The 25,611-nt window shown below is 48.4% G+C and overlaps 2 protein-coding genes across 2 annotated transcripts; one reads left to right on the top strand and one right to left on the bottom strand.

Moving 5' to 3' along the window:
• The first annotated feature begins 2,817 nt into the window (after positions 1-2,817).
• LOC124672070 (protein FAR1-RELATED SEQUENCE 5-like) lies at positions 2,818-8,558 on the top strand. The gene is made up of 12 exons (XM_047208361.1): positions 2,818-2,991; positions 3,559-3,685; positions 3,786-3,975; positions 4,084-4,344; positions 4,428-4,692; positions 4,788-5,478; positions 5,577-6,034; positions 6,122-6,409; positions 6,518-6,883; positions 8,032-8,115; positions 8,196-8,264; positions 8,352-8,558. Exons 1-12 carry the CDS (start codon positions 2,818-2,820, stop codon positions 8,556-8,558), a joined length of 3,180 nt encoding a protein of 1,059 aa, XP_047064317.1.
• Positions 8,559-22,403: 13,845 nt separating this feature from the next.
• LOC124677521 (36.4 kDa proline-rich protein-like) lies at positions 22,404-24,352 on the bottom strand. The gene has a single exon (XM_047213506.1). It carries the CDS (start codon positions 24,270-24,272, stop codon positions 22,623-22,625), a length of 1,650 nt encoding a protein of 549 aa, XP_047069462.1. The 5' UTR covers positions 24,273-24,352; the 3' UTR covers positions 22,404-22,622.
• Between the last annotated feature and the right edge of the window lie 1,259 nt (positions 24,353-25,611).

Below are 25,611 nucleotides of genomic sequence, written 5' to 3'. Positions count from 1 at the left end.
TGTACTCATTTACTCAATAACTATTGTTACTTGCGGCTATGAGGACAGTGGTTGGACCAAATAGCTCTTGTCACCTCTGGCTTTAGGGCCAATAGTATTTACGGATGTGCTACTCACAAATCTCTTATCTCTATTATATTTGTTACACATATGTTCTTCAATTATATGTATGTATGCATAGCTGCATGAGAAACCTTAACCCTGGCATATTTTTATCATTAAACAGAACCCCCTAAAAAGTAAACTATATAGGTCTGAAGATAAAATACACTAGCAAATCTTGTAGACGTTTCCTTTATACCATTTTAGCAGTGCTTCCCAAGCTTCTAGGGAAAAATCTTATCATACTACAATCCGTAATCCGGATCGAAGGTATCACCTACAGTTTACCAGCTGGCGGCATGAGGAGAAAATAATAGCTCCATCATGATCACGACCTATGAACCAGCTCCTGCATTTCCATCCGAGAACGAGCCATCTATATTCAGTTTACACCATCCGATAGGGGGCGCTGTCCATTTCTGGGTAGGAGTATTCCTATGTACAGTCAATCACATGGATTCTAACTTCATCTCTGGCTAGAATGAATTTACCCTTGGCAATGTCTTTATCCGGTGGTGTTTGATTTGCACCAGAATTTCCCAATAGCTAACAAGAAAACGTCTAGATGCATCGGCTGTAGGTGCCGTTTTCCCATGGACTATCTCATTGCGTACATCGCAGATACGCCATAGTGTCATGATCATCATTCCTCTGCTCTCCTCCGATAGTCTGCATAGCAGGTTTAGGAGCTAGCCTGAACCAGTATTCACAATGGTGTTTAACTCTGGAATGTTCCATACCTCAGACATATCAAGCCATAGCTGCTTAGCAATATTGCATCTGATAAAAGGGTGGAAGTTATCTTCAGTCTCCATACCACAAAAAGGGCAACAACCGAATATCTCCAGCGCACGCTTGCATTTGCTTTGCCAGGTCGGTAGAGAGTTCGTGGCCAGGCACCAGGAAAAATGCTGCATCTTCGGTGGAGCAATAGATTTCCAAACAAGATCCCATATCTTCCTTCTTCCGTCTGGGGCAGAGCTAGACGATGTAGTAGATGAATGCCACAACTCATCGATCGCTAGGCCATATGCACCTCGTATAGTAAAGAGGTCATGCTTCTCTGGCGCCCATGAAAGATGATCAGAATTCAGTCGAGCTGATGGTATAATTTTCATGATCTCAGCTACATCCCCTCGAACAAATTACTGGTTCAATAAATCAGTTTTCCACGTACCATGTTGGTCTAGTAACTCTGAGACAAATCGAAGTCTGCATCTCCCCTTTGGTGATACCAATTTGAACGAAAAGGGTCTCGGAATCCATGAGTCCCTCCAAATACGGATGCTTTGGCCATTGCCCACTCTCCATATCAGTCCTTTCTTCAGGAGCTCCAGACCATAAGAAATTGTTTGCCAAGTTGACGATGCATTCAGACTAAAAACCGTGTCCTCTAATTTACCATTAGGATATTGTACCGCAAGAAAGTTTAGAATTTCTTCCTCTTTCTCCCAGCATTTTCTCTCATGCCTCTTGGCATTTGACACCTCTTTCTCAACGATCAAACCCTTTGATGTATCATGCAATGTAAGTGTTGAAGCATCACACTTTGGATCATGCCTATATTATTTATGGCCTCTTTTGGCCGAACCACATGGTGCTTGGGCCATGTTCTTCAAGATCGATGACCGGTGAATAACTGAAACTTTTCTTTGAGAGATAATTACATTTTTTGAAAGAATCATAGAGAGTTAGTCACTTGGGACAATCTTTGGCCCTCCAACAATGACTCAATGTGAACAAGGTTTTTTCTCATAGTGCTCCTTGAAGTAATCCAAATCTTGGAGCACCTCTACATGTAGATGAAAATCGAGATAGAGTCACATATGCAAGGTATATTTACATATTTAGAATATAAGAGTATGTACAAATTCTTGCACGCCGATGCAACTCATGAGCCAGTTCACAACTTGTTGCACTCCTCTTGGATAAATGACCACCTCTTTTGAAGGGAGCTATCATTCCGATCATTTCGAAATTGTAGGGCTTGAATTTGCTACGCTCATAAAAATATTATGTGACTCTCTTCCAATATGGTCCTCCATGTTGCTCAGGGTAAATTAGATCTTGTTGCCCTCAATTTTTTTTTTGGGATCTTGTTAAGCTTCCATCCAAGAATCACAAATCAAATTATCCTCTATGTCCATATATTCTATTCTTTGTGTTATGGCTTGTCAGGTCAGCTCGTTGCTCCATCAATAGAGAATCTATCTTGTTGAGCCTCTTCTTGATCATCCATAGACCCTCTCTCATTAATGTCCTTCATGACAATCACCATCATGATAGCAGGACTATGCATAATTACACATTACATGCCAATTTAACCCTAACCACTTCGACGAACTGTTGGGGGACTCGGGGATGTTACCAGAGGAGATAACCCATGGAGCCTTGCTAGGCACTGCAAGTGAGTCTCTGGCCAAAGGAGTACGGTTGAGGTCAAGATAAGGAGGCACATGGACGCTCGGCATGGACGAGAACTCCAACAACGTGTCGCGGGAACCACTGAGCTAGGACAATGCGAGTATGAGATGAACCTGCAAGGCTACGATGCAGATGAGAGAGCTGGTGACCGGGGTCAAATAGGTGGCCGGCCACTCGCAGGCAAGGCCGAGCTCGCTGCCGCGACCAACTAGGAGACTCCAATGATGTCGTCATGTCGGTGATCGCCTTCGGTTTGAGTATGCAAACAGCGTGGGCAGCATCAATGTTTGCATGGGCCTGAAGGGTAGCGACATATTTGGCTTCGACCACCCGGGCGGTGGCGGCTTCAGCTTTGGGTACCCAACATTGGCCTTGTCTCTCTGTCTGACACGCTTCTTGTTCTCAAGAGCTCGCTGCACCGACGTGAGCTCTTTCTTCGGCTTGAGCAGGCCCGAGGTGACGTGGGTCAGTGTTTGGAGGTGGTGGCGCGCGTGTCCTTCACCGCTCGCTAGGACATGGACGGTTGGGCTGGCTAGCTTCGTATGGGAATGGAGGGAGAAGGTTTAGGCTTGTGCCACTGTCGGGAGGTCCTGGTGAGGACAAGGGGATGGGGCACGCAGATGTGGACAATGTTCGTGTGGCTGTCCGTGTTGTATGTTTGCGGTGCGCCGTTGATTGTGCCCCTGTCAGTGCGCCCTAGTCCATTTGGGTGGCCCGATGGAGATGGCGGAAAGTCATTTCTAACGGCACTTTTTCCTACCGGATAGCTATCCACCCTCCATTTTCTCGCGATTCATGTTAGTGCCCTTCTCCATATTTAGTGTGTATCATCTTCATATGTCATATATTTGGTATCCAAATAAAAATTTAACAAAATCTCGTAATATTTTTTATATAAATTAGGATTCACTGTAATTTGAATGAAATATAACTAAATAAATTCTAATACGTTTGAAATATATGTATAATGTCGCTGAAATAACAAGATTTGACTACAATTTCACACATATCTAATAAATATCATATATATAGGACGAGGCGATTTGGCACTCGAGCTCAGCAGCGCCCGATATCCTGGACGTTACTTCTCTATGTGGATGTGAGCGCGGCCTGACGGTGGTGTCAGGTACGGTGGGCCGGAATCGTATGGGCGGGGCAGGTACGGTGGGCCTTGTTGGTGACGGACAACCGGCTGGTGGACGGGGTACTTTCTGGGCCTGTGGAACCGAATACCCAGTAAATCTAGACCTGTAGAACAGAATCTGGCGGCCCGTCAGCGGGCCGTAAGCTCGTCGCCCAAGGGGTTATTCGTAGCTTCAGAGAGCAAGTTATCGAGAACAGAGAACAGAGGCGGGCGCGAGACCTCAGATCAGCGGAGAGGGGCGCGCCGCTGGGGACGGAGCTCGTAGCAGATCGGAAGGGGGAGCGATGGATTTCTTGCTGCAGCCGGTTGATAGGTACCCCTTTTTGTCCTTCAGATTAACCAATTTTATTCCCTGGATCTGGGGATAAGTTGATTTGATTATTTCTTCTTCCGGGCATTGACAAAATGCGCAGTTCGGCTGTGTTCGAGGTCGCTGGGGAGAACGATAACCGAATGGAGTCCTGCGGAGAGCCCGTGCCGGGAGCCAATCCGCAGCAGCAGCAGGCGCTGGAGGAAGTAGTCGGTGGAGCAGAGTCCGCGCTGGGATTATTGAGGGCTCTCGTCCGCCCGAGGGCAGAAGAGGATGCCCCCGTGGTGAATGAGAAACAGTCGTCCGCAAGTTCAGAAGAGTCGACGGTGAAGCAAGATCCAAAATCTCATGGCTGGACAAAAAGGTGCGTACCTATTTTTAGGTTGGTATCGGAACATCATGTGGGATTGGCCACATACATTGACTTGATTTACTGTGCCTGTGTAGGCTAAGGGTGGGTAAGGTTCCCCTACAGAGGCCTCCATGCCCGGGTAGAATGGGTGCTTTGGAGCAGACGGTTAAGAGGTTTGCTGAAGATCCGTCCGAGGATGTGATTCAGCCCGCACTCGGCATGAGTTTTGACGACCTGAATGAGGCATACGACTTCTACAACTTGTACTCGTGGGAGCATGGCTTTGGAATAAGGTACGGCAAGAGCCGGCTGAATGTTGAGAGATCAAAATGCATGCAAGAGATTGTGTGTGGATGTGCGGTGAGATCTTGGAGCCAGCTAATTTTTCTTGTTACACATTGTACCGATTTTACCTGTAGTTTCTAAGGATGGTGAAAAATCGCTGTGTGTTGCAGGGTAAAGCAGGATCAGCGAATACAAGGTCCATCCGTTGCGAGTGCCCAGCGATGATTCGGTTGCTGCGAACAGAAGATAACGGGTGGTTCATCACGGAGCATAGGGTAACACACAATCACTCGTTATCTTTGACTTGTGGTGAGAAAGTTCACTGGCCATCACATAAGCACATTGACAGTTACACGAAGACCCTGGTGAAGCAACTTAGGGAAAATAATATAAACATCGGGAAAGTGTACAGTATTATAGGCAGTTTCTTTGGAACAATGGACAAAGTACCATTCACGAAAAGGTCACTGAGGAACCTTTGTGGTAAGATTAGCCGTAGCCAAGCCGACGATGATGTTAGTAAGACGGTGCAAGTCTTTGCAGACCTAGGTGCTAAAGATCCAGAGTTCACTTTCAGAGTTCACTCGGATAAAGAAGGGTGCATTAGGATATTGATGTGGGCAACAGGGAGCAGTAGGATGAAATACAAATATTTTGGTGATGCAATAACATTCGACACCACATATCGGACAAATCTGTATGATATGCCGTTTGGTCTGTTTGTTGGTGTGAACAACCACTTTCAGAGTATCATTTTGGGCGGAGTGCTGCTTAGGGATGAAACTGTGGAGAGTTTCGAGTGGGTATTCACAGAGTTTGTTCGGATGATGGGCGGCGTACCTCCAAGAACTATACTGACAGGTACGGAGTCTAAACATAACACCTTTACTGTGAAGTAATCCATATTTTTTTGCTACCCCCCGCGGACTGCTAGTAACACTGTAGTGGACTGCTTGCAGACCAGAGCCGGGCTATGGAGGTGGCCATAAGAAATGTGCTGCCAGATACCGTGCATAGGTGGTGCAAATGGCATGTGCCGAAGAAAGCAAAGGAATGCCTCGGTCCACTGTATAGTAGGCGGAATGAGTTCAGAGCCGAATTTCATAAAGTAGTGAACCACATGATTACGGAGGACGAGTTTGAGGCTGGGTGGCATAGTCTGCTTGAGAGATACAACCTGAGAAATCATGCCTACATGACACAGCTATATGAGATTAGGCATAAATGGGCCAAGCCTTACTTCAAAGGCGTCTTCTGTGCGAAGATGTCTAGCACACAAAGAAGTGAGAGCGCAAACCACATGCTAAAGCAGTACGTCCCCCCCGGGTGTCCAATGCACATGTTCGTGAGGCACTACATGCGGCTGCTTTTCGATCGTGATGAGGCGGAAAGCTACCAAGAAAAAAGAACCAGGATTGTAAGGCTGTGAAAAAAAACTGGTTTTCGAGAATTTTCAAGTTGCTGAATGTCTACGTGTTAACTTCCTTCCATGCTGGTTTTGCAGGGGCATCCTGTTCTGCGGTTCAACAAGGCTTTCGAGAGGCATGCCGCGAAGGTTTACACAACATCAATGTTTGAGCAATTTGGCAACATACTATATGAAGCTGGGTACTTCGATGTACATGAGGTGAAGCAGGACGAGGTGTACACCTTGGTACACAATCAGTCGGAGAAAAGGGAGAAGTGGAGCAGAGTTAGGTTCGAAGTGAAGATACTAGATGGAGGAACGGAATATGAATGTGAGTGTGGGCATTACTCTCACATGGGGATGCTGTGCTGCCATGTGCTTCGGGTATGTTGAGATGAAAAGCTACTGATTTGCAAGAATTATGAATTCGGATATATGCTTTGTGTGTACTGACCCATTCTTATTGCTTTTTTTTCCGGGCATGAACCGAAGTTGATGGACCACTTGGCCGTGAAAGAGATACCAGATAAACATGTGATGAAGCGGTGGACAAAGGATGCAAGGGACATACTGCCTGATTACCTGGCACACTACCAGCGAGACCAGATGTCGAAAAAGACATTCACTTACAGGCATCAGACCATCTACCTGAAAGCCATGCAGCTCGTCAGGCTCGGAGATGCAAGTGCAGATTCCTACGAGCGTTGTGTGGCGATTCTTGATGAGGGAATTGCAACGCTGGAGCCTATGAGTGAAGTCCGTGATGGGCTAGGGCTGGAAGATCAGGAAGCTCAGCAGGCGCATAGTCCACCAGACATGAATGGTGCCATGTCTGGCGACAACAGCTTGAATGGAGCTGTGAGTGGAAGTGCGCTACTAGCTCTAAAACCACCTCGGAATAAGAGGCAAGCAGGGAGGCCAACAACAAGCAGAGAGAAGGCACCATACGAAGCGACCACTCGTAGAAGTAGATTCTGTAGTATTTGCCGGAAGCCGGGACACAAGAGTACGACCTGCCCTGACCGGGGAGATATGCCGAAGAAGCCAAGGAAGAAACCAAGATGTACGGTGTGCGGGATCGAAGGGCACAGACGTGACACATGCACGAAGCCAAGGGGCCTGGACTTGCCTTAGAACAAAAATGTGCAGAGGGTCAGTGTGGCTGTTCCATACTTGAAGACATCCTAGTGAAGCGGCTGCGATGACTGAAGCGGATGCGATGGATCAATCACAAAAGCAGATAAATCAGGGGGTGTGTGGTGCACCCCTCTGTCTGCATGATGGCATGACCTAATATGGCTAGACATCGAGACGCTGAAATGCAACGGATTGGACCATCCGCGGGGGGAAAAAGCATGTACGAACAAACCAGATGAAGTAGGGTTAACAATGGGTTTGTGGACTTGCTTATTGTAGTTGTTCTGTCCGGAAAAAGAATCTGCTGTAACAGTATGCCTTCGTAGTGGCATGGGATTGTATTTGTAATCAGATTATTTTAAATTTGTTGGACCCAAAAAAAAATGTGTTTGCACAGTGCAATCGCCAGTGTGTTCATTTCTGGTTGCTGAAAAGTATTTGGCCTCACCTTGCAGCTGTGGCACAAGGAGGGACAGCTGGGGAGAGGTGGCAATGTTTCAGTGGCATTGTGGTGTGCAAAGGGACACTTGTCAACGATGCATTTTGAAATTTGAATGCATGCGCCCAGGCAGTTTTGAAATTGAGGAGGAGGAACCATCCAGGTGAGAGGCGGCCCACTGTCTACTTAAGGGGAGGAGAGGGTTTCGGTGTGCACATCTTGTAGCCTGTTTTCAGTTCAACACACCTGGATCTGAGAAAAGAAGCCAGAGGCAATGGCTCCCGCGGCATCCTCAGTTCGGACAGATCGTCCTGTGGTCAAGGTGGTGAGCTTCCATTAGCTTCGTCAAAATCCATTACCCAAAAATCAGTTGGAGATCTGGTTCGCACTAACAGTCCTCACCATTTTTTGTATTGCTGCCTTGCTGCAGGACTTCGAGCTGTCGACCAAAGTGGGGAGCACTCAGTCCGTCCATTGCGCTTCACCTGGAGCGGCTTCGTTAGCAAAACTTGAGGTGATACCTGATGCCAAACCTTCCTGAAGAAGCACATCTGTTGGATTTTTTAACTGACGAACTCGTTCTGGCACTTGTAGGGCGATGCAGCACCTAGCCTGTCGGCAGAAGCATCTGCGCCACGGTGTGAGCAAACGACAGAGCTGACGGTGGGTTAGATGATATTAGCAGATGTTTAGGACAGTGCGCAGATACTGCTTCATCTCCGAAAATGATGTTCCTTCATTTTTTTGCAGGAACTTCTGGTCGGCCCGGTTGTGAAGGTTGAAGACACGGAGGAAGGATTTGGTGAGCACGATCCAGACAATATGGAGCATCCTTCAGATGTGGCGGCGGATCAAGACGACGGGGATGAGTCGGGCGTGTGGGATACAGCGGGGAGAATGGAGGAAGGAGACGAAGCTGAGTCGGCCCCGGCTGCGAAGCGTGTAAAGCTTCAATAGATTAGCAGTGAGTTGGGCAGTACGAGCTGTTAGTGCCACGTCGACTTAATGTACCACCTGTTCATGCGTTTGTTTAGGTTTGATGGAGTAAGCTACTTGGTAGTTAGCGTAGGTACGTGCAGTACTAGTGTGGTTAGCGTGTCTGTCAACAGTGACGTTGGCATGGTGGTGTGACCTAAAATGTGTACCTGTTGCTTCGTTCAAGTTTAGCAGCTGGCGTCACTAGTTTAATTGGTGCGCGCGTGAGCAAACCAGCGGTTGTTGCCGGTACAGCAACTTAAAAAAATTAGATTAAGCCATGGCATGGCGAGCGCCCAATTAGGAACTGCAGAAGCAGTAGTTTATTGGTGGAAGGGCACTGGTTTTGGCAGCGGATATCCCTGGTTCTTGTCTTGTAGTTGTGCTTTCCGTGGTCCTTCTTTTGGCCCAAGTGCCACTTCGGGGATATAAAAGTACGCCCAGGAAGCCCGTAAGGGCACTTTTTCGCTGTGGACCGCGTTGGTGTGGATCCCAAACATGGGCAACGCTGTGGCCAAAAATAGTGCTGCCGGATGTTTGGTTTTGTCTCTTGTCGGAAAGGCTGGTGCACGTAGTCCCGGTCGTTTTTTTAATTCAGAACATTGATCTGTGGGGAGCATGATCTCGCTACGTATTAGCACGCATCGTCATTTTGGAGTAGACACGCTCGAAGTAATGCTTCGGAAAATCCTCGTGCAAGTTTCGGGAGAGGTGGGCGCGAAAAATCCCGCCAAGCGGTGTCCGGCTGAGACGGTAAATGATAGGATAATGTAGTTAAAAAAATTGTGAAACAGTGTAAACCTTGCTTCAGACGCCATGTGTCCACTTTCGGACAGGCTATATTGACTCCTCGGGCTACCCCCTCTCCCCAATCTTTCACTTAGCCTCGTTCACTCCACTGGGGCTTCCCTAGGTAGCCAAAAAGAACTGAAGAACAAGGAGGGGAAAAGCTAGATTCGAGTGGCTGGAAAGTGAAATAAAGGCGAGGATCTGCAGGGTACATCTATATGATTAGCATCGGTGGTTGATTTGAGCACATGCACTGAAGGGATCTAATCTAAAGATGAAAAACTACCTTTTCTTTGCAGAGCTGTGCATGTGATGGATTCGCCGCCGTCGACGCCGAAGCGTGCAAGATCGAAGCGCAAGTACAGAGCTTTGGCCCGTTGCTTGGCCGAAGAGGCGAAGAGGACCAAGGCGAAGCGCGTAGGTCGGGAGCCTACTCCAGAGCGGGCGGAAGCATCGGGCGGAGGAGGCGTCGATTCGGCGACGGCGGAATCGAGTGGAGCACCGGCCCCGTCGGCGCACCAGCAGGCTGCTGCGACTTCGTCGCAGGCGAATGTACCCAATGCCGACGAAGAGCGCGAGGTGGCGCAGCCGACGCGCGGACCGGCGTCATCGTCGCAGGCGACCGAGCAACGAGAAGCTGCAGGAGGTGCGGCGGATCCAACAGCAGAGATGAGCTTCAGGAGCGGGTTCGCGACCGCACCTCTGCTGGGCATCGGCGAGATGTTCTATCCGGTGGTCCAATCCACTGGGCTTGGAAGTCTTCTCGCGCACAGGTACTCTGGAAATGTAGATCGTAAGACGTATGCGCGGTTGCTCATGAAAGTAGACACGGATAGCATGAGCCTTCGTTTTCGCGACGGCTCTGTGAGGGATCTGACAGAAAAAGAAGTCGGTCGCATCCTGGGGATAAAATGTGGTGGTAAAAAAATAAAGGTTGGGCAACTAAAAAACAAACGGTGTGTCGTCGGCCGTGTACAAGAACTCCTGGGCATGAGGGTGAACAGATCTGCCGGCATTACTGCTGACGACTTGAAGAGAGTGTTCCAGATTTGTAATCTAGGTTCGCTGACGAAAAAGGCAAGGGATGCAGTTAAAGTTGCTTACACGTTGCTCGTGTGTGCATCTTTCTTGTGCCCACGCCATTCTGGATTCCATATACCTGAGGAAGTACTAGCTTGCGTCCTAGATCCCGACAGGATTGGTGAGTACAACTGGGCGGCGTACGTGCTGGACCTAATAAGGGCAGCTGCCCTGAAGGTGCATTCAGATATACATGACGGCCTGAAGGTGCTGACACTAGTGGGATGCAACCTTTTCTTGGAGGTAACTAAGCGTCCTTTTTGAAATAAAATTGTACGTGTACATTTTTTTGATGTTCTTGCAGTCCAAATTGATACTGATTGGAATCTACTTCTGATGTCAGCTGTTCTATGTTGACTGGCTCGACTTTGGAGAACTAAGTGTGGAATCAGCATTCCTTCCGAGAGTTGCAGCATACACAGCAGATAAGCTTAAAGAGCTCATCAGTCTGGATGAGGAGGATAATTTCAAGATCGAGGTTAGTTCCCAAACAGCCCCATCTTTGTGTACAGTATATACGCCCGAGCCTTTGTTTTGTAAAAATGTGCTATGCTTTTATGCACGCAGACAAGGCCAATTGACTACTTCGAGAGGCAGGAACAAATATGGCACCCCATGATATCAAATAGTAGGGGTGTTGTTTCCACTGATGAGGTATGTGGCATATAAGAATACATATTGAAGCATTTTACGGATATCGAATGTGGTCATTCTTGAGTTTTCAGGGTATTTACTTGCAGTACTAATGCATTCACATTTTAGCAGGTGTTTAGTAGGATGGACGGGCTAGTCGAGGACGAGATCATTAGCAGGGTGAGGGACGCGGTCATTCGATATGCATCGGAAGCGAGTGCCCTAGGTGCTGACAGTGGGCTTGCGGAGCAAACAGCAATCATGGAAAGCATCATGGCAACCATACAGAGTGAAAGGGGAGGCATGGTAAACAGATTACTGACAGGACTTGTGCCATCTGAAATGGCAGCGCCAACTAGTGCTCCGGCAATGCAAGGTGAGATATGTATATGATTACGACTTGCAAAAATTTGAAGAAGAATGCTGATGGATGTACCGTGATGACTAACTTGAATAAAAATGTTTTTTAGGGCCCGGTGGTGCAACGAGGAGACAGGGGCAGAGCTTGCAGATCAGGGAACGGGGCGTTTCAGACACCGCCCCGGTGCAAGGTAATGACTAGGATAGCTCACATGTAATGGATTCGTATGAACTATGTTTTCCCGACTTGCTGAGTGCATAACTCACTGTGGTAGGCCCGCGAAATGGAGTTTGCACACCAAAGAGTGAACAACCCTCCAGAGAGGAGGGTACACAAGGTCCAAATCATCGGGACACCGGGGGTGACAAAGGGAAGGGCAAGCAAACAATGTTGGAGACCGACGATGGGTACTCAAGCAGCGACAGTGAAGAGAACATGGTGGACCGTGACTACAACATAGCAAGAGCATTGCATGGTTAGAACATAACTCCATTTCGCCGTGTGAAATTTTTTCAACCATTCAAAAATTGATAAAAAAGTGCATGGTTTGCTTTTGTAGAACAACTGAATGGAGTGATGGTACCTCACATGACAAGTGGGACGGTTGGCGGTGGAAACTACCCAGGTACCATGTTTCCGGACATTTTCGTTAAGGTGCATTCCATGCGTGCTATTTGTTTTTTCCCCGAAACTGACTGGCGATTGCACAATTTGCAATTCAGTGTATCCTGTGGATGGGGGCGATTCGATCGAAGGTGTTGGTGTACTTGTGCAAACAACAGGACTTGTTGAAGGGAGAGAGCTGACAATTGATGCTGAAGTCGTTGTGGACACACCAATGGTGGACCGCGGGGAAACGATGGCAGTCGATGCCGACGAGGAGCCACATGTCCTAGAAGAAGTTAGTGTCGAAGATCCAATGGACCTGGCAGATGATGCAGAACTGCTGGATGATGATGCAGCTGACATGAGTTGTGAATATCCAATGGACCTTGCTGACGAAGCAGCAGCGCTGAATGATGATGCACCTGACATAGATAGCACAGGGCAATCAGTAGGAGGGGGAGAGGTGGAAATGGCAGATGCAGAGTTTGCGATGTGCCTGCAGGTCATGTACGACGATAATGGTAATAATCAAATACTTGTCGTACCATGGACAGAACAAATTTACTTTCTTGCCTTAACATATATGTGCCTGTGTTTGTCAGCGCTTGGGGTAGAGGCCATTGATGCAGCGGCCAGGCATCCGTATGGATCCACTGATGAGAGCTTGCAGGCGGCGGTTGGTCAAGGTGGTGCTGGAATTGCTGGACTGTTGAATGACCAGGAAAATAATGTGGCGACGAATAACCCTGAGAGGCGTTGGGTAGCTCTGATTGAAGGTATGTGACCTGCGATCTGAAACATATAAACCATGGGGTAGCACATGTTAGTGCATATTTCTGATGTGTGTCAAAAAATGCAGGGACTGAGATGGTGAGCCCGAGCTATGAGGGAGAAGATGGGGGAAATGCTGATGCAGCGACCAGCCGTACCCAGAGGTTTCTGATAAAAAGGTGTGTGTCACGGCGAAACCCATTAGGAGGTAAAAGGGTCCGGTTTGCGGAGCCGCTCGCAGTAGTGTTGCCGGATGAAGATAATGGAGTTGTGGAAGGAGGAACCTCCAGAATCGATGCAGCTAATGGTAGGAAGATAAACAAGAAAACTTGTCTTTCTCCATAAAAATGAGTGCTAACACGGGTGGATAATTTGTAATTTGCAGAAACAGAAAGCAATATTGGACAGCCTAGCGGGGGAGTCATTTCGGAAGCAGTCTCGAACATGGAGACGCACGGTATGTACAGAAACATGTGCTAGTCAAGTGGTACACTAAAAGCATGGAGTTGACATAAATGATATAACCTGTAATGTAAAAATTACAGGTGCAGCACATAGCGGAGCATCTTTGGAGCCGGAGCTACCTAGTGAAGAACAGACGGGTATGTTCACGGGTGGAAGTATGATTGTACTAGCTAGTTGAGCCAATGTTACACTCTACTGACATCCGTTAGACTAGTTGAAATAATGATAAGAATAAATATTACAAAATATATCAAAATGTCAGAGAAAATCCATTAACATTGTATTCCGCAATGTGCACTAGTTAGAGAATTTTGAAATAGTTTTGGCTATGCTTCACCGTCACATGCGGAGTTACTTGTGAATTCTGGGAAAGAAGGATTGATAGCATCTATATAGAAAACCAAAAGCAGTTGAAGCAGTGGAGCTATGTTTACCATATTTGTGGGAGGTAGTACACCCCTGAATACACCTTGAGCATGTAATTTATGCATCTGACATTCTGCCTGCCAGGGCATGGGACAATTGCATTATCAAAAGCGCCAACGTCTTCAGCTGGAAACGGTAAAATTGAATAAATTAGCAGCTAACATGAACTGTGGTTTGGTTGGCCATGCTCTGAGTTTTACTTACGATTTGTAGCACCGGGCGAATATCACCGTCTGGAGGGGCCAGCCCTGTGGATTGAAGAAGGTGTTGTAGAAGGAACAGCAGATGCAACAGGTAAAATTAGTTTAAAAAAATTTCGAGCACGAATTGGGTCGTGAAGTACAGCATCACAAAAAAGGTTCTATCAATATTCTGATTTTTACCTTTGTTTTGATGCAAAAAAGCTGCGCAAGCAGACCTTCCGATTGCCAATCTGGATGGAACCATTATGGTTGTTGGGAGTACTGATGGAGAGGCATCAGCGGTATCGTCAGGAGCAGAGGCAACAGGTAAAATTAGTAAAAAAATGTTTTGAGCAGAAAGTGGGTCGTGAAGACAAAAAATCACAGAAAAGGTTCTATCAAATATTCTGATTTTTACCTTTGTTTTGGTGCAAAAGAAGCTGCGCAAGCAGATCTTCCAGGTGCCGATCTGGATGGAGCCATTGTGGTTGTTGGAAATACTTATGGAGAGGCATCAGCGGTAGCGTCAGGTGCAAATATTGCAATCTCTTCTAGTGAATGAACAAACACAGTTCATACAATGTACATGTTGGGAGCAAAACAAAAAATATGTTGTAACATGTGCTGGTGATCCTGTATGTCAGCAGGTCCTGAATTGCACACCGAGCAGGCTGCCGGGACGGCATTGGATGGAGCGGCAGTCATGGTGTCAACAGGTACTGGACCAGCCCCTGATGGATCGGCGCATACACTTGTTGGTGGAGCTGGTTTATCTAGTAAGTAACAAAATGGTAGCGGGGGTAGCTATGCAGGTGACATGTTTTCCAAGGAATTGATATAACATAAAACACACACACCATTTGTTGCTGCAGGGCACGAGGCAGCCGAAAGTTCATTTGCAGGATAGGGGCCGAGAATCGAGCCAGTGCTAGGATTTCTTCCGAATGGGTATATTCGGCAACATTCGGATCTAGGCACGAAGCACCCAAGCGCGTGTGGTAAATCTCATCATGTACCTTCAGCGAGGGATGTCTTGGGTTTTTACGACCACATGATGTCTTTCAGCCAAAGAGAGCTTGACAGGTGGGATGATATTGCATAACTACATGGCCTATAATATGTACTGCATGCTGGTTCAGAAAAAACTAATATTCAACTATTCTGTTAAAACAGGCGTTGGTTTAGGCATCTTCGGCCATGGTTGTCGGTGCTAACAGGGCGGGGCTTCAAAGCAGAATTTGCCTTATCCGGTGAACTCTCTATTACTGGGTGGACAGCAATTTGGAAGATGTTGAGGGAGCAGGAAAACAAGATTTATGGGAAGAGCTTAGAGCGTTGGAGAGATATTTTGCCCCTACAAGTTGTGGTAAGTCATAAATGGTATACTTACTGTGGCATGACCTAGAATTGTCGGCGTCAAATAGCAATTAATTGGAAAAATCGATGTGCCTTTTGTCAGGAGGAGTTGATGAAAGATTTTGATGACATTGACCTGGAATTCATGAAACGGATGCTGACATTCGAGGCACTTGGGTACAAGCTGCAGTGGGTGAAAAAGGTAAACCTACTGCCTGGGCTTTATGCTCTGGTAAACTGTAAAGCCTGAACTAATTTTGCTTGTGTGGACTACAGCTGATGCTGCCGGTGAACCACAGAGAGTGCTTCTCCCTGTATGTTGTTGACTTCGAAGAAAAACACCTGCTGGTCATGGATCCAACTGAGACATCCGAAACAATGCATGAGATGCAATGCAAGCATGAAGCTGTGGCAAAGAAAGTGCTGCGCAATCTACGCAAATGCATCAATGAGCTAATCTATGACTGGAATGTTCCTACCGGAATTTGGAACTTCGAATACAATGTTGGGATGCACATGAGCTGCGAAAGGTAAAAAAGGGGAAAACCCTACCTCATTAGTTTCAGAGGAGAAAAAACCATGGTGTGAACCGCATCTAACTGTGTTACTTTCACAGGGACGAAAGTGGCATATACATCGTGCACTATATTAGAGAGTTCACAGGCCTGATGCTTCGGTCAGTTCTAACTCCGGTATGTACGGTTATTACACATTTGTGGTGATACAGGACATGCATTTTTTGTGCCAGGGCTGAAAACTGTGTGCACAAACAATTGCAGAACCGCCTGAGGTATCTTCAAATGGAGCTAGCATACCTGGTGATCAAGATGGACGATAACATCGGTGATCTACCAGACTACATCTTCGAGAATTAGGCTGGAAAGTGCAACTCCTTGGTGCTGGCAAGAGGCACATGTTTTTGTTGGGGGGTTGCATTACTAAAAGGAACTGAAGGACCTGTGGCACTTTTTTCGTGCGCGGATGTCTACCTATTTGTGGTCCTTTAGGCCTACAGTTACAACCTGTAGGGATTAGTGGATCATATTGGCTTGTCAGTTGGGCATCACAAGTCCTGGTGGACGTATCTAGCATGAACCTACTAGTAAATGTAGTGACAAAACATATATGTACTGTAAGTGGTTGTATGCTCGTCTCACTTGCACTGCGGTGGGAGCTTGTCGTCGAAGTGCATGGGTTATGTAGAACTAACAACCTTATGTGTAATGTAAGTGGTACTCTGTGCATCCAATTTACATGTGTGGAGTACTTTGGCAGAGGTTTGTACTGCTAGTCAGAAAGCATGCTGGGAGATTGTAGGATTTCCGAGCACTCGGTCTGGAGAGAAGTGCAGATGATCTGGTGTGTACACATAGGCGAAGGGATTGATATGTGTGGAGTAGTTTTTCGTGCGAGTTTAATGTGGCAGGCATGTTTTGCGATACGGGAAAAATATGGCATTGTGTTGGTGAACTCGATCGCATCATCGGTGCTAAAAAAAAGGCAATGACATCTTGACATAATGGGGATTGACAGAAACTGAGAAATGACAAATGGGACAGGAGCTTCCATAGATGATTTGGACTGCGGATATGTTGCGTTACATATATAGTTGTTGTTCCGTAGCGAAATAAGTTGCAGTACACAGGCGGGAGAAGAAAAACGACATGCAATTCGGTAGCTAATAGTAGGAGTCGTCTAGCCTAATTCGATAAAGTTTAGACTGACGAAATCATTCTCGCGAGAATGATGAGTCTGCGAAGTTGACCTCATCCGCAGGAGCGAGGACAGACCAGATTGCATCGTTAGCAAGACGAGAAGGGTTGCCCTGAATTTTAAGCAGCTCGTGCAGAGTATCCCGCTTGGTCTTGGACATATAGAACTGCATGGTAGATAGAGTTATTCGAAGTCCGGAAATGCATAAAAAAGAATTGGCCGAGCTAGACTGCCGCGAGAAGGTGTGCACTTACTTTGGTGAGTGGTAGTTTCAGCCTCTGACCGTCGTAGTTGCGGGAGATGTGGATACAGGCAGCGCCGCTCTGATCCCTACAAAAAAACAGATTGAGAGGGGGAATTATGTTTCAGCGCCGCTCTGACCGTCGTAGTTGCGGGAGGTCAAAAGGTGTATGCACGAGAAAAATATGGTTGGGAAGAATTATAAACCTGCTAAAGACAGTGTCGGTTACGAACGGGAATGTGGGAACCCATCCTTCCTGCTTTGTTGGCCATCCAACATAGAACTCATTCAGACATGAGAACAATGCAGTGTGCATCTTGGATGCAATGAACTTGAGATGGGCCTTCCTTTCGGGGCTTGGCCCGTTCTTCCCGCTCAGCGGATCGAGAACATGAATGAGACACTTTAGCATATCCCACATGATAATAACCCAACCATCTTCGAGCGGGACAGTGGCGAAGAACTGTTTGTGGCATGGACATTGTTAGTGGTTCAAGGGATGCATGTGGTTTCAGCAAAAAATGAAATAGAAAAAGAGTAGCAGGTGATTACCATCTGACACTGTGTGACATCGTAGGGTATGTGCTCGCCGACAAACTGTTTTTGAATGGAGACGGTGTGCAGGTAGTCCGCGTCAGAAAGCACAAGCGTCTACGATGCAGACATTTTTCATAAATTCCGAGGTGTTAGATAGGTGTTCATGTGACAGAACATTGAAGTCGCGTGTACGAAAAAAGACAACTCAAACATATGGAGCAGAACTCACAGCAAACTCAGCTTCAAAATCATGCTTCCAGCTCATGCAAGGTATCTCCTTATTTGCCATGGCATCCATTTGGGCATAGCGACGTGTGATAACAGATGAGACTTCATGTTGAAGAGGGGCGTCGCCGGCAAGTTGCTGGCGCAGGGAATAGCCGGTAACTCTGACAATACGTGGCTGGTGGTGAATAATGTAATACCTGCAAAAGGTTAAACCTTTTGATCAAGGATTCGGAAATTAGGATGATGAATGGTGGGCATGTCGAAAGGAAAATACCTTATAAGGTCGTCTGTGGGTGCATCAGAAAAGAACTGGAGAATTTGCTCGCCAGTGTTTGCTTGCGGTGGAAGCGGCACAGCGCCACGTGACCATGGATCGGTCATAATACCCCGGTGATGCACATACCGGCATTTCGGCAGCTCGGGGCAAGTCTGGCCAAATATAGTTATGTTTGTTGATGCTGGCAGGTCAGAGTACACCTCGCTTATTTGCTGTACCAGATTGCTGGCCCATTGAGCAATATGTTGGAAAATCGATGACGCCGGGGAGAAGTCGGTCCTGGACTTCTTGATGCATCCAGACAAAGGGGTGTGGGTGGTGTTCCTCTTTCGTGCCGACCCAGCGCTCTGAACTGTGCTGTCCACTGGTAGAGGCAAAATAAAGGATGAAGATAATGGCATGTGCATATAATGTTGGATGGGAAAGTAACAAACCTTCATCATCGGACAGGTCCAGCCTATGACCAACAATTTGACAAGGAGCAGGCGGGCGGGGGAGGTCTACCGGGAAAAAAGAGGAGTAGTGGGTTAACTGTATTTCGGGAGAGGACTGAAAAAATGCAATTTAATTGCATGGCGAAAGGCTACATACCACCTGGATGCTTCTCTGATTGTAAAGGACAGTCCGTGAAACCACGAGTTTTGCAGCATGTGCAACGGGTGCTGAGCTCATATAAGAGTTTGTCCGCGAATTTGAACATGTCAACCTGCATTTCATGCTTCGCATGAGCAAAGCGGCGAATTAGCTTGGCATTCTGTTCTTTCAGCAAGTTGGTCACAGCATCAGCAACCTGTACACAACAAAAGGGGAAAAAATTAGCAGAACAAAAAATGATGTGTGCGATGGAGGAGCAGGGAAAACAAAACAGAAACCAAAATACCAGCTTCGGGTACTGTCTTCTAAGGTAATTTGAGAAGTCCATTGGACCAATCTGTCCAACGGGTGATTCCGTTGGATGCTGTGGTAGATTAGTTGGGTGAATGGTATTAGATCGCGCGAGAGGTGTGGCTAAGGGAACATTAGGTGGCGCTGATAGGTGAGCTTCTGCATTCTCTTCGACGGCATGAAATTCGTCATTCCTATCATCTGTTGCATATGACCGGGTGTAGCAGACACTCGATGCATCTCGTAGCTGCCGCAAAATACAGGAAAGTATTACACTACTGTGGTAAAAAAAATCTGCAGCTAACAAATACGATTCTGAATGTGTTGGCATACCAGACTGCTGGAGAAAGACAAGGGCCCTTTGCCGATGTCGGTTGCCATGTTTGTCATTCTCCGCAGCATTACTTGGTCGAAGACTGATACCCGAGGAAGTACATTGTGCTTTTGGTTAAAAATGCCCAGATCAAGGTTGTCAAGGAGGAAGACCTGTGGACAGAAGGTTGCAGGGAAGGGGATTAATGGACCTGGTAAACAAAACAGAGACATGTAAAGGAACATGTGAAACCTCTTGACCTCGCACCTGGAAGAAGAGGTGACATCCAGTTAAATGGGTGTTCTGGTTTTGCATGTTAACATCTTTCTTGAGTTTGCGAACAGAATCGAGTAACACTTGGAGCACATATTCACACCAGTTGAACTGCGCAATGCTTCCAGTGTCTGCGAGTGCACCCCAGAAATCAATGGTCGCGTAATCATGCTTCGTTGTCGGCGCTAAAACATGGCCCATTACAAAAATGACAAACGCAATCTGGAAACAATCTTTCTCAAGCTTGCTGGACTCGTCAGTGATATCTCGCATAAGAAAATCCTGTGCAGCACGAAGACTGTGAACACCCGCTCGGTGCATGCCCAAAGTTGACTTGATGAACTCGATTGCATCATCAGTGATGTTGGCGTCGCGGCTGTCACATCCCGATGCCCGCACGGGATGCCGAAAATCTTGTGGACATCTGCTGCATAGAACTTCAACACTTTCGCTTCTGTCAGTACTATGGCACGCCTGGTAGTGCAAACCTTGCTCATAATCCAGCTGCTGAACTTCAGGTTAAGTTTCTGAATAGGAGGCAGCTGCAGCATCCCATCAAACCCTATCTGACGCACAAGCCATTGCTTGAATTCACCAAAGGTCTGTATAACTGACACAACATGCTTAACAGAGCATCTAGATGTTGGAGCGGGTGGGGTGTTCGTCCCTATACTACGGCTGTGCGAGGCACTGTGGGAACCAGCTTCCTTCGATGCGGCTGATTCAGATCTACTGTCCTGATTATCTGAATCGAAATTACAACTGCCAGCGTGGGACATTTTCCCCTGCAAAAAGATGCGGAATGTGAAAAAGTAGTGGTGTGCATCGAGTGCATCGAAGACAAATGCTAGATCCCCAAAATGGAATATGTGCTCCCGGTGTAGATACAATGCAGAAAGGTAGAACCAGTTCGGCGGAGCATAAAACCATACCTGCCTGGAGTTGCAGATCGGGAAATCAAGTCCCAGTTAGCGCAAGACCAGTTCGGCGAACAAACAGGGAGCCCAGGATAGGGAAGACGATGACGAAAGTGGGAGCGCGAGTGGGGGTGGTGCCAGCGAATTGTGAGAAGATGGTGCTCAGCCTTCACGAGGTCTATACAGAATGTGATCAACACGTGTAGCCTGGAGACAGAAATCTTATTACGCTGGGTAGGTGGCACCTAGGCTCAACGGTCGAGCCCCGCAAGATTTGAGGAGATTACTAGACCAATACACATTGCTAAGCAAAACAGCCTCACTCATCACATTTTCCATTGAAAATAACCTGAGCAACTGCTGGATTACAAATCGTTCAGTACACACCGATTGCTAGAAAAAGAAAGTACTTTCCTAATGCATTGCTGCAGCGAAAAAGATGAAAAAGTAGCATCTGCTGGATTACAGATCGTTCAGTACATACCGATTGCTAGAAAGTACATAGTCCACCTGCCTAATGCATTGCTGCAGCGAAGATGATAAGTACGAGCCCTATAAGCACTACGGTAGCTAGCAGGTTAATGACTGAGACCAGGAGATTGATTCTAGCAACGTCTGCCGCCCATGATGCTGCCGGCGAGCTTAGAGCTGGTGCGTTGGCACCGACTAGGACGCCAGGAGGAGAACTGTTGAAATCAGCTGGTGGAGCCACAACAACACCAGCTGCTACTGCTGCTGCTCCTGCTTCGATCTGCACTTGCTGCTGCTCCTGCTGGGCTCGATCTGCTGGGTTAGGCTGCAGCTCACCATGAACCATATGCGCGTAAGTTTCCTGCCACTGGAAGAAGCTACATGAGCCACCCTGCACCAAAAAAATCGATTCAGATTTAGAACAGGGGATCATATGAATACATTGCAGAACCCAAAATATACATCGTGCCCCGTACCGAATAGTGAACGCATTTGTAGTACCGGACTCCTGGGCGCGTGCCGCGGCGACAGATTGCGGTTTCAACCTCGGCGCCGCACCGAGGGCAGGGGATAAGACGGAAGATCTCCTGTCCGGGCAAGGACCTCACGTTCGACGATGATGAGGACATGGCTGGCTCGGATAGAGAAGAGAAGGGGATGGATCTGGTTCGGGGAGACAGAAGAGGGAAGCTTATGGAGGAAGGAAAGAACGGGTGTGAACCTTTAATGGGCACCGTGACATCCATCGCCCTCGCGGAACAGGACGGCACACCTAAACTGCGATCTCGGTGCATTGTTTGGACGACATCATGGGCCGTCAGTTAAACCAGGTAGTGGCTGCTACCGACAACATGAGCATGCGTGGGCCGGGCAAGTCTGCAGCAGCAGAGCTAGGGACAGATACGAGACAGGATACGGCCCTATACCACCAATCTCCGCGATGGTTGGCGGCTAAGATTTAGGGAGCATCTGTGCCCGAGTTCAAATATGGATTTTCGATATATATACCATATCAAAGCAAAATAGACACCAAACTGAAAAAATATTTGCACGAATCGCGAGGCTACTACCGGTCTCAATCTGACCGGTAGGAACCGGTGCGTTAGAAAATCCGCGTCCATGGAGATGACCTGTGTCCAGAAATAAAAATGACAAGTTCCTCTTAAGCAAGCTCCGTAATGCCTTTTTTATTCTGTATTAATTCTCCAACACAAAGACAAGACATGTATACATGTGAAATTTCATATACATTACAGACATTTTATTCGTAATTATCAGGAAAAAAAAACACTGCAAACCGTCGAAGAGACCAAAACTCACACGTACACGTACGATTACTAGGAGTACTACACAATTGCACAATGCATGCATGCATTTTTCCACAGCTCCACGCCACAAGTGTCTGCCGCAAGACACACTAATGTACTTACACACTGACGAGAATTACTGACGAGAATTTGTATCGATGCATCGCATTCGATCAGATGCAGGTTTGCCGATAGTGCTCGACGATGGAGCTTGATTAGCTAGGGCATTGGAAGTCGTCGGGAACGTTCTTGCCGCACTGGTTGACGAGCACCTCAATGGCGACGGGTAGCACGAGGCTGATGTCGAGCGCCTTGATCTTGATGGTGGTGCAGAGGCATAGCGCCGCGTCGAGGTCGGCCACGCCGGAGAGCAGAGGGCAGCAGGTGTCGCTGGCGCTGCTCCCGAGCACCGCATGCACTAGCCCGTTGAGCACGTCCACGCAGGACAGCAGCTTCACCGTGTCCACGGGGCACTGACCCGTCGGAGACGAGGGCGTCGGGGTCACCGGGGTTGGCGTCACCGGAGTCGGCGTGGGCGTCACAGGGGTCGGCGTCGGCGTTACCGGAGTCGGTGTCGGCGTCGGGGTTACAGGCGTCGGTGTCGGGGTTACAGGTGTCGGCGTCGGGGTTACAGGGGTTGGGGTTGGCGTTGGCGTCGTCGTCCCCGGGCACTGGAAGTTGCTGGGCACGTTTTTGCCGCACTGGTTGACGAGCACCTCGATGGCGATGGGCAGCACGAGGCTGATGTCCAGCGCCTGGGCCTTGATAGTGGTGCAGAGGCAGAGGGCGGCATCCAGGTCAGCCACGCCGGATAGCAGCGGGCAGCAAGTGTCGCTGGCGCTGCTGCCGATCACAGCGTGCACCAGCCCGTTGAGAGCGTCCACGCACGATAGCAGCTTCAACGTGTCCACGGGGCACTGGCCCGTCGGCGACGACGGCGTCGGGGTCACTGGGGTTGGCGTCACCGGAGTGGGCGTCGGAGTTACTGGGCTTGGTGTCGGAGTGACAGGTGACGGTGTCGGAGTTACTGGGCTCGGTGTTGGAGTGACAGGGGACGGTGTCGGTGTGACAGGGGTCGGCGTAGGAGTGACCGGGGCCGGTGTCGGCGTCACCGGTGTTGGCGTCGGAGTGACAGGGCTTGGCGTCGGCGTCGCCGGGCACTGGAAGTCCTCGGGCACGTTCTTGCCGCACTGGTTGACGAGCACCGAGATGGCGACGGGGAGGACGAGGCTGATGTCGAGCGCCTTGGCCTTGATGGTGGTGCAGAGGCACAACGCTGCGTCCACGCCGGCGACGCCGGACAGCAGCGGGCAGCAGGTCTGACTGGGGTTTGCCCCCAACACCGCGTGCACCAGCCCGTTGAGGGCGTCCACGCACGCCAGCAGCTTCAGCGTGTCCACTGGGCACTTGCCCGACGGCGGCGACGGCGGCGGGGTCGGTGTTGGGGTGACAGGGGTCGGCGGTGTGGGAGTAGGCGTGGGAGTATGCGACGGTGCTGGTATAGGCGTCGGCGGTGTGGGCGTGTGTCTGTGCGGCGGTGCAGGCGTGGGCGTGTGTCTGTGCGGCGGTGCAGGCGTGGGCGTGGGAGTGTGCGGCGGCGTGGGAGTGTGTGGCGGCGTGGGAGTGGGTAGAGGAGTGTGCGGCGGCGTTGGTGTGGGCGTGGGAGTGTGCGGTGGCGCGGGCTTGGGAGCGTGCGGTGGTGGAGGGCAGGGCACGGACGACGGCGGGGGCGTCAGCTTACGCGGCGGTGGCGGCGGGGGAGGCTTCGGGGTCGGGCAGGTAGGGCACGCTGTGGACGGCGCGAGCTGCACGGCCAGTGCTACATAGAGCAGCGCCACCAGCAGGAGCGGCGCAATGCGAGCCATTGCCGATCGATAGCTAGCTAGCTCCGAGCTTGATGTTTCAAGAGTTCTTGCTGCTCGATCTTAGCCAACACACTGGAGTATCTTAGCTGGTGTGTGAGGGAAGAAGATGGAAGTGGGCATGCTTATATAGGCGTACGTGAGTGGCGAGGCGATGGAGCGAGGAACGAACGTACGTATGTGCCCGTCGATCGTGTACGCCCTAGCTAGCTGTATGTGGTCGACTTGAATTGGACGAATCCATGCATCGATCGCTACCTCAACGACGGATCTTGAGGATTTTGTCTTTCGCTCTGGAATCGCGTGAATTGATTGATGAATGTATATATGTGAGACTGTGAGGTGGGGTTATCTCGACGGCGTCGCGGTTAAATCCACATATATTCTCTGCCGAGCCAGCCGTGTTCAATCTGTCACCGATCGATCGTTACATGTTCTGTTGACTGTTGTTTGTCTTAATTTCAAGATTTTGTTTGCCGCTTCCAAGGGTAACTGTTGTGGCTAACGGGAAATTTGAAGCAGCCCTATGATTTGTGCTTAATTAGATCCTTCTTATTGATATGACATATTTTTAAAATTTACAGGATTTAAATGATACGGTGATAAAATCTTGAATTCAGAAACATTTTTCCTATATAGGTTCCACACAATTTGGACTATTTCATTTGTTTTTCAATCAAATTACAGTTAATCCCCGTTCATACAGTTTTATTTTTCATGATTTCACACTAGGGTTTTGCGAAAGTATCAAAGATATGCCATATCAATATGCAACAAGTCATTTATGAAGAGAAGGTTAGCACGCATCACAAGGGACCATTATCGGTGAATCTTTCACTGGGAGGGCCACGATGCCGCTAGAAATGCATTTTTGTTGTTGTGGCATCGTCCAGGTGGTGGCGATGGCATGCGATGGATGGTCCAGTTAAGGATGGTCTTGATCGGTACTAGTCCTGCATATTTCCTATTTGACTCTCTTGTCGTTAGTGTTATAATCATGACAATCAAAAGAACGAATAACGAACAAACCACGCCTAGAGGACACAAGATTTTAACGTGAAAAAACATGTCCAACAAACAGAGAAAAGATCATGGGAGCTAGCCAGCAAAAACTCACTGGATCGGGAGTGTTTACACAACGCCGTGGGTTATCGATTGAAGTCATTAAACCTAAGCCTTCGGATTACAAGATGTATTTATAAACGGATAAGGATTTGTACCCACGGCGGCGGGCCCAAGCCTCCTGGAAACATGTCTCGCTCCGCTCGTCGGTAGTTAGTCGTCCTTATATGAATTTGGATCGCAACATAACAGTTAGAACCGAATCTGCTTAGTGCATGTG

Source organism: Lolium rigidum, chromosome 7 (assembly GCF_022539505.1).
Source record: "Lolium rigidum isolate FL_2022 chromosome 7, APGP_CSIRO_Lrig_0.1, whole genome shotgun sequence".
NCBI lineage: Eukaryota > Viridiplantae > Streptophyta > Magnoliopsida > Poales > Poaceae > Lolium > Lolium rigidum.
Note: the sequence above shows the minus strand (reverse complement) of the source record. Positions and strands in the feature narration are given on the sequence as shown.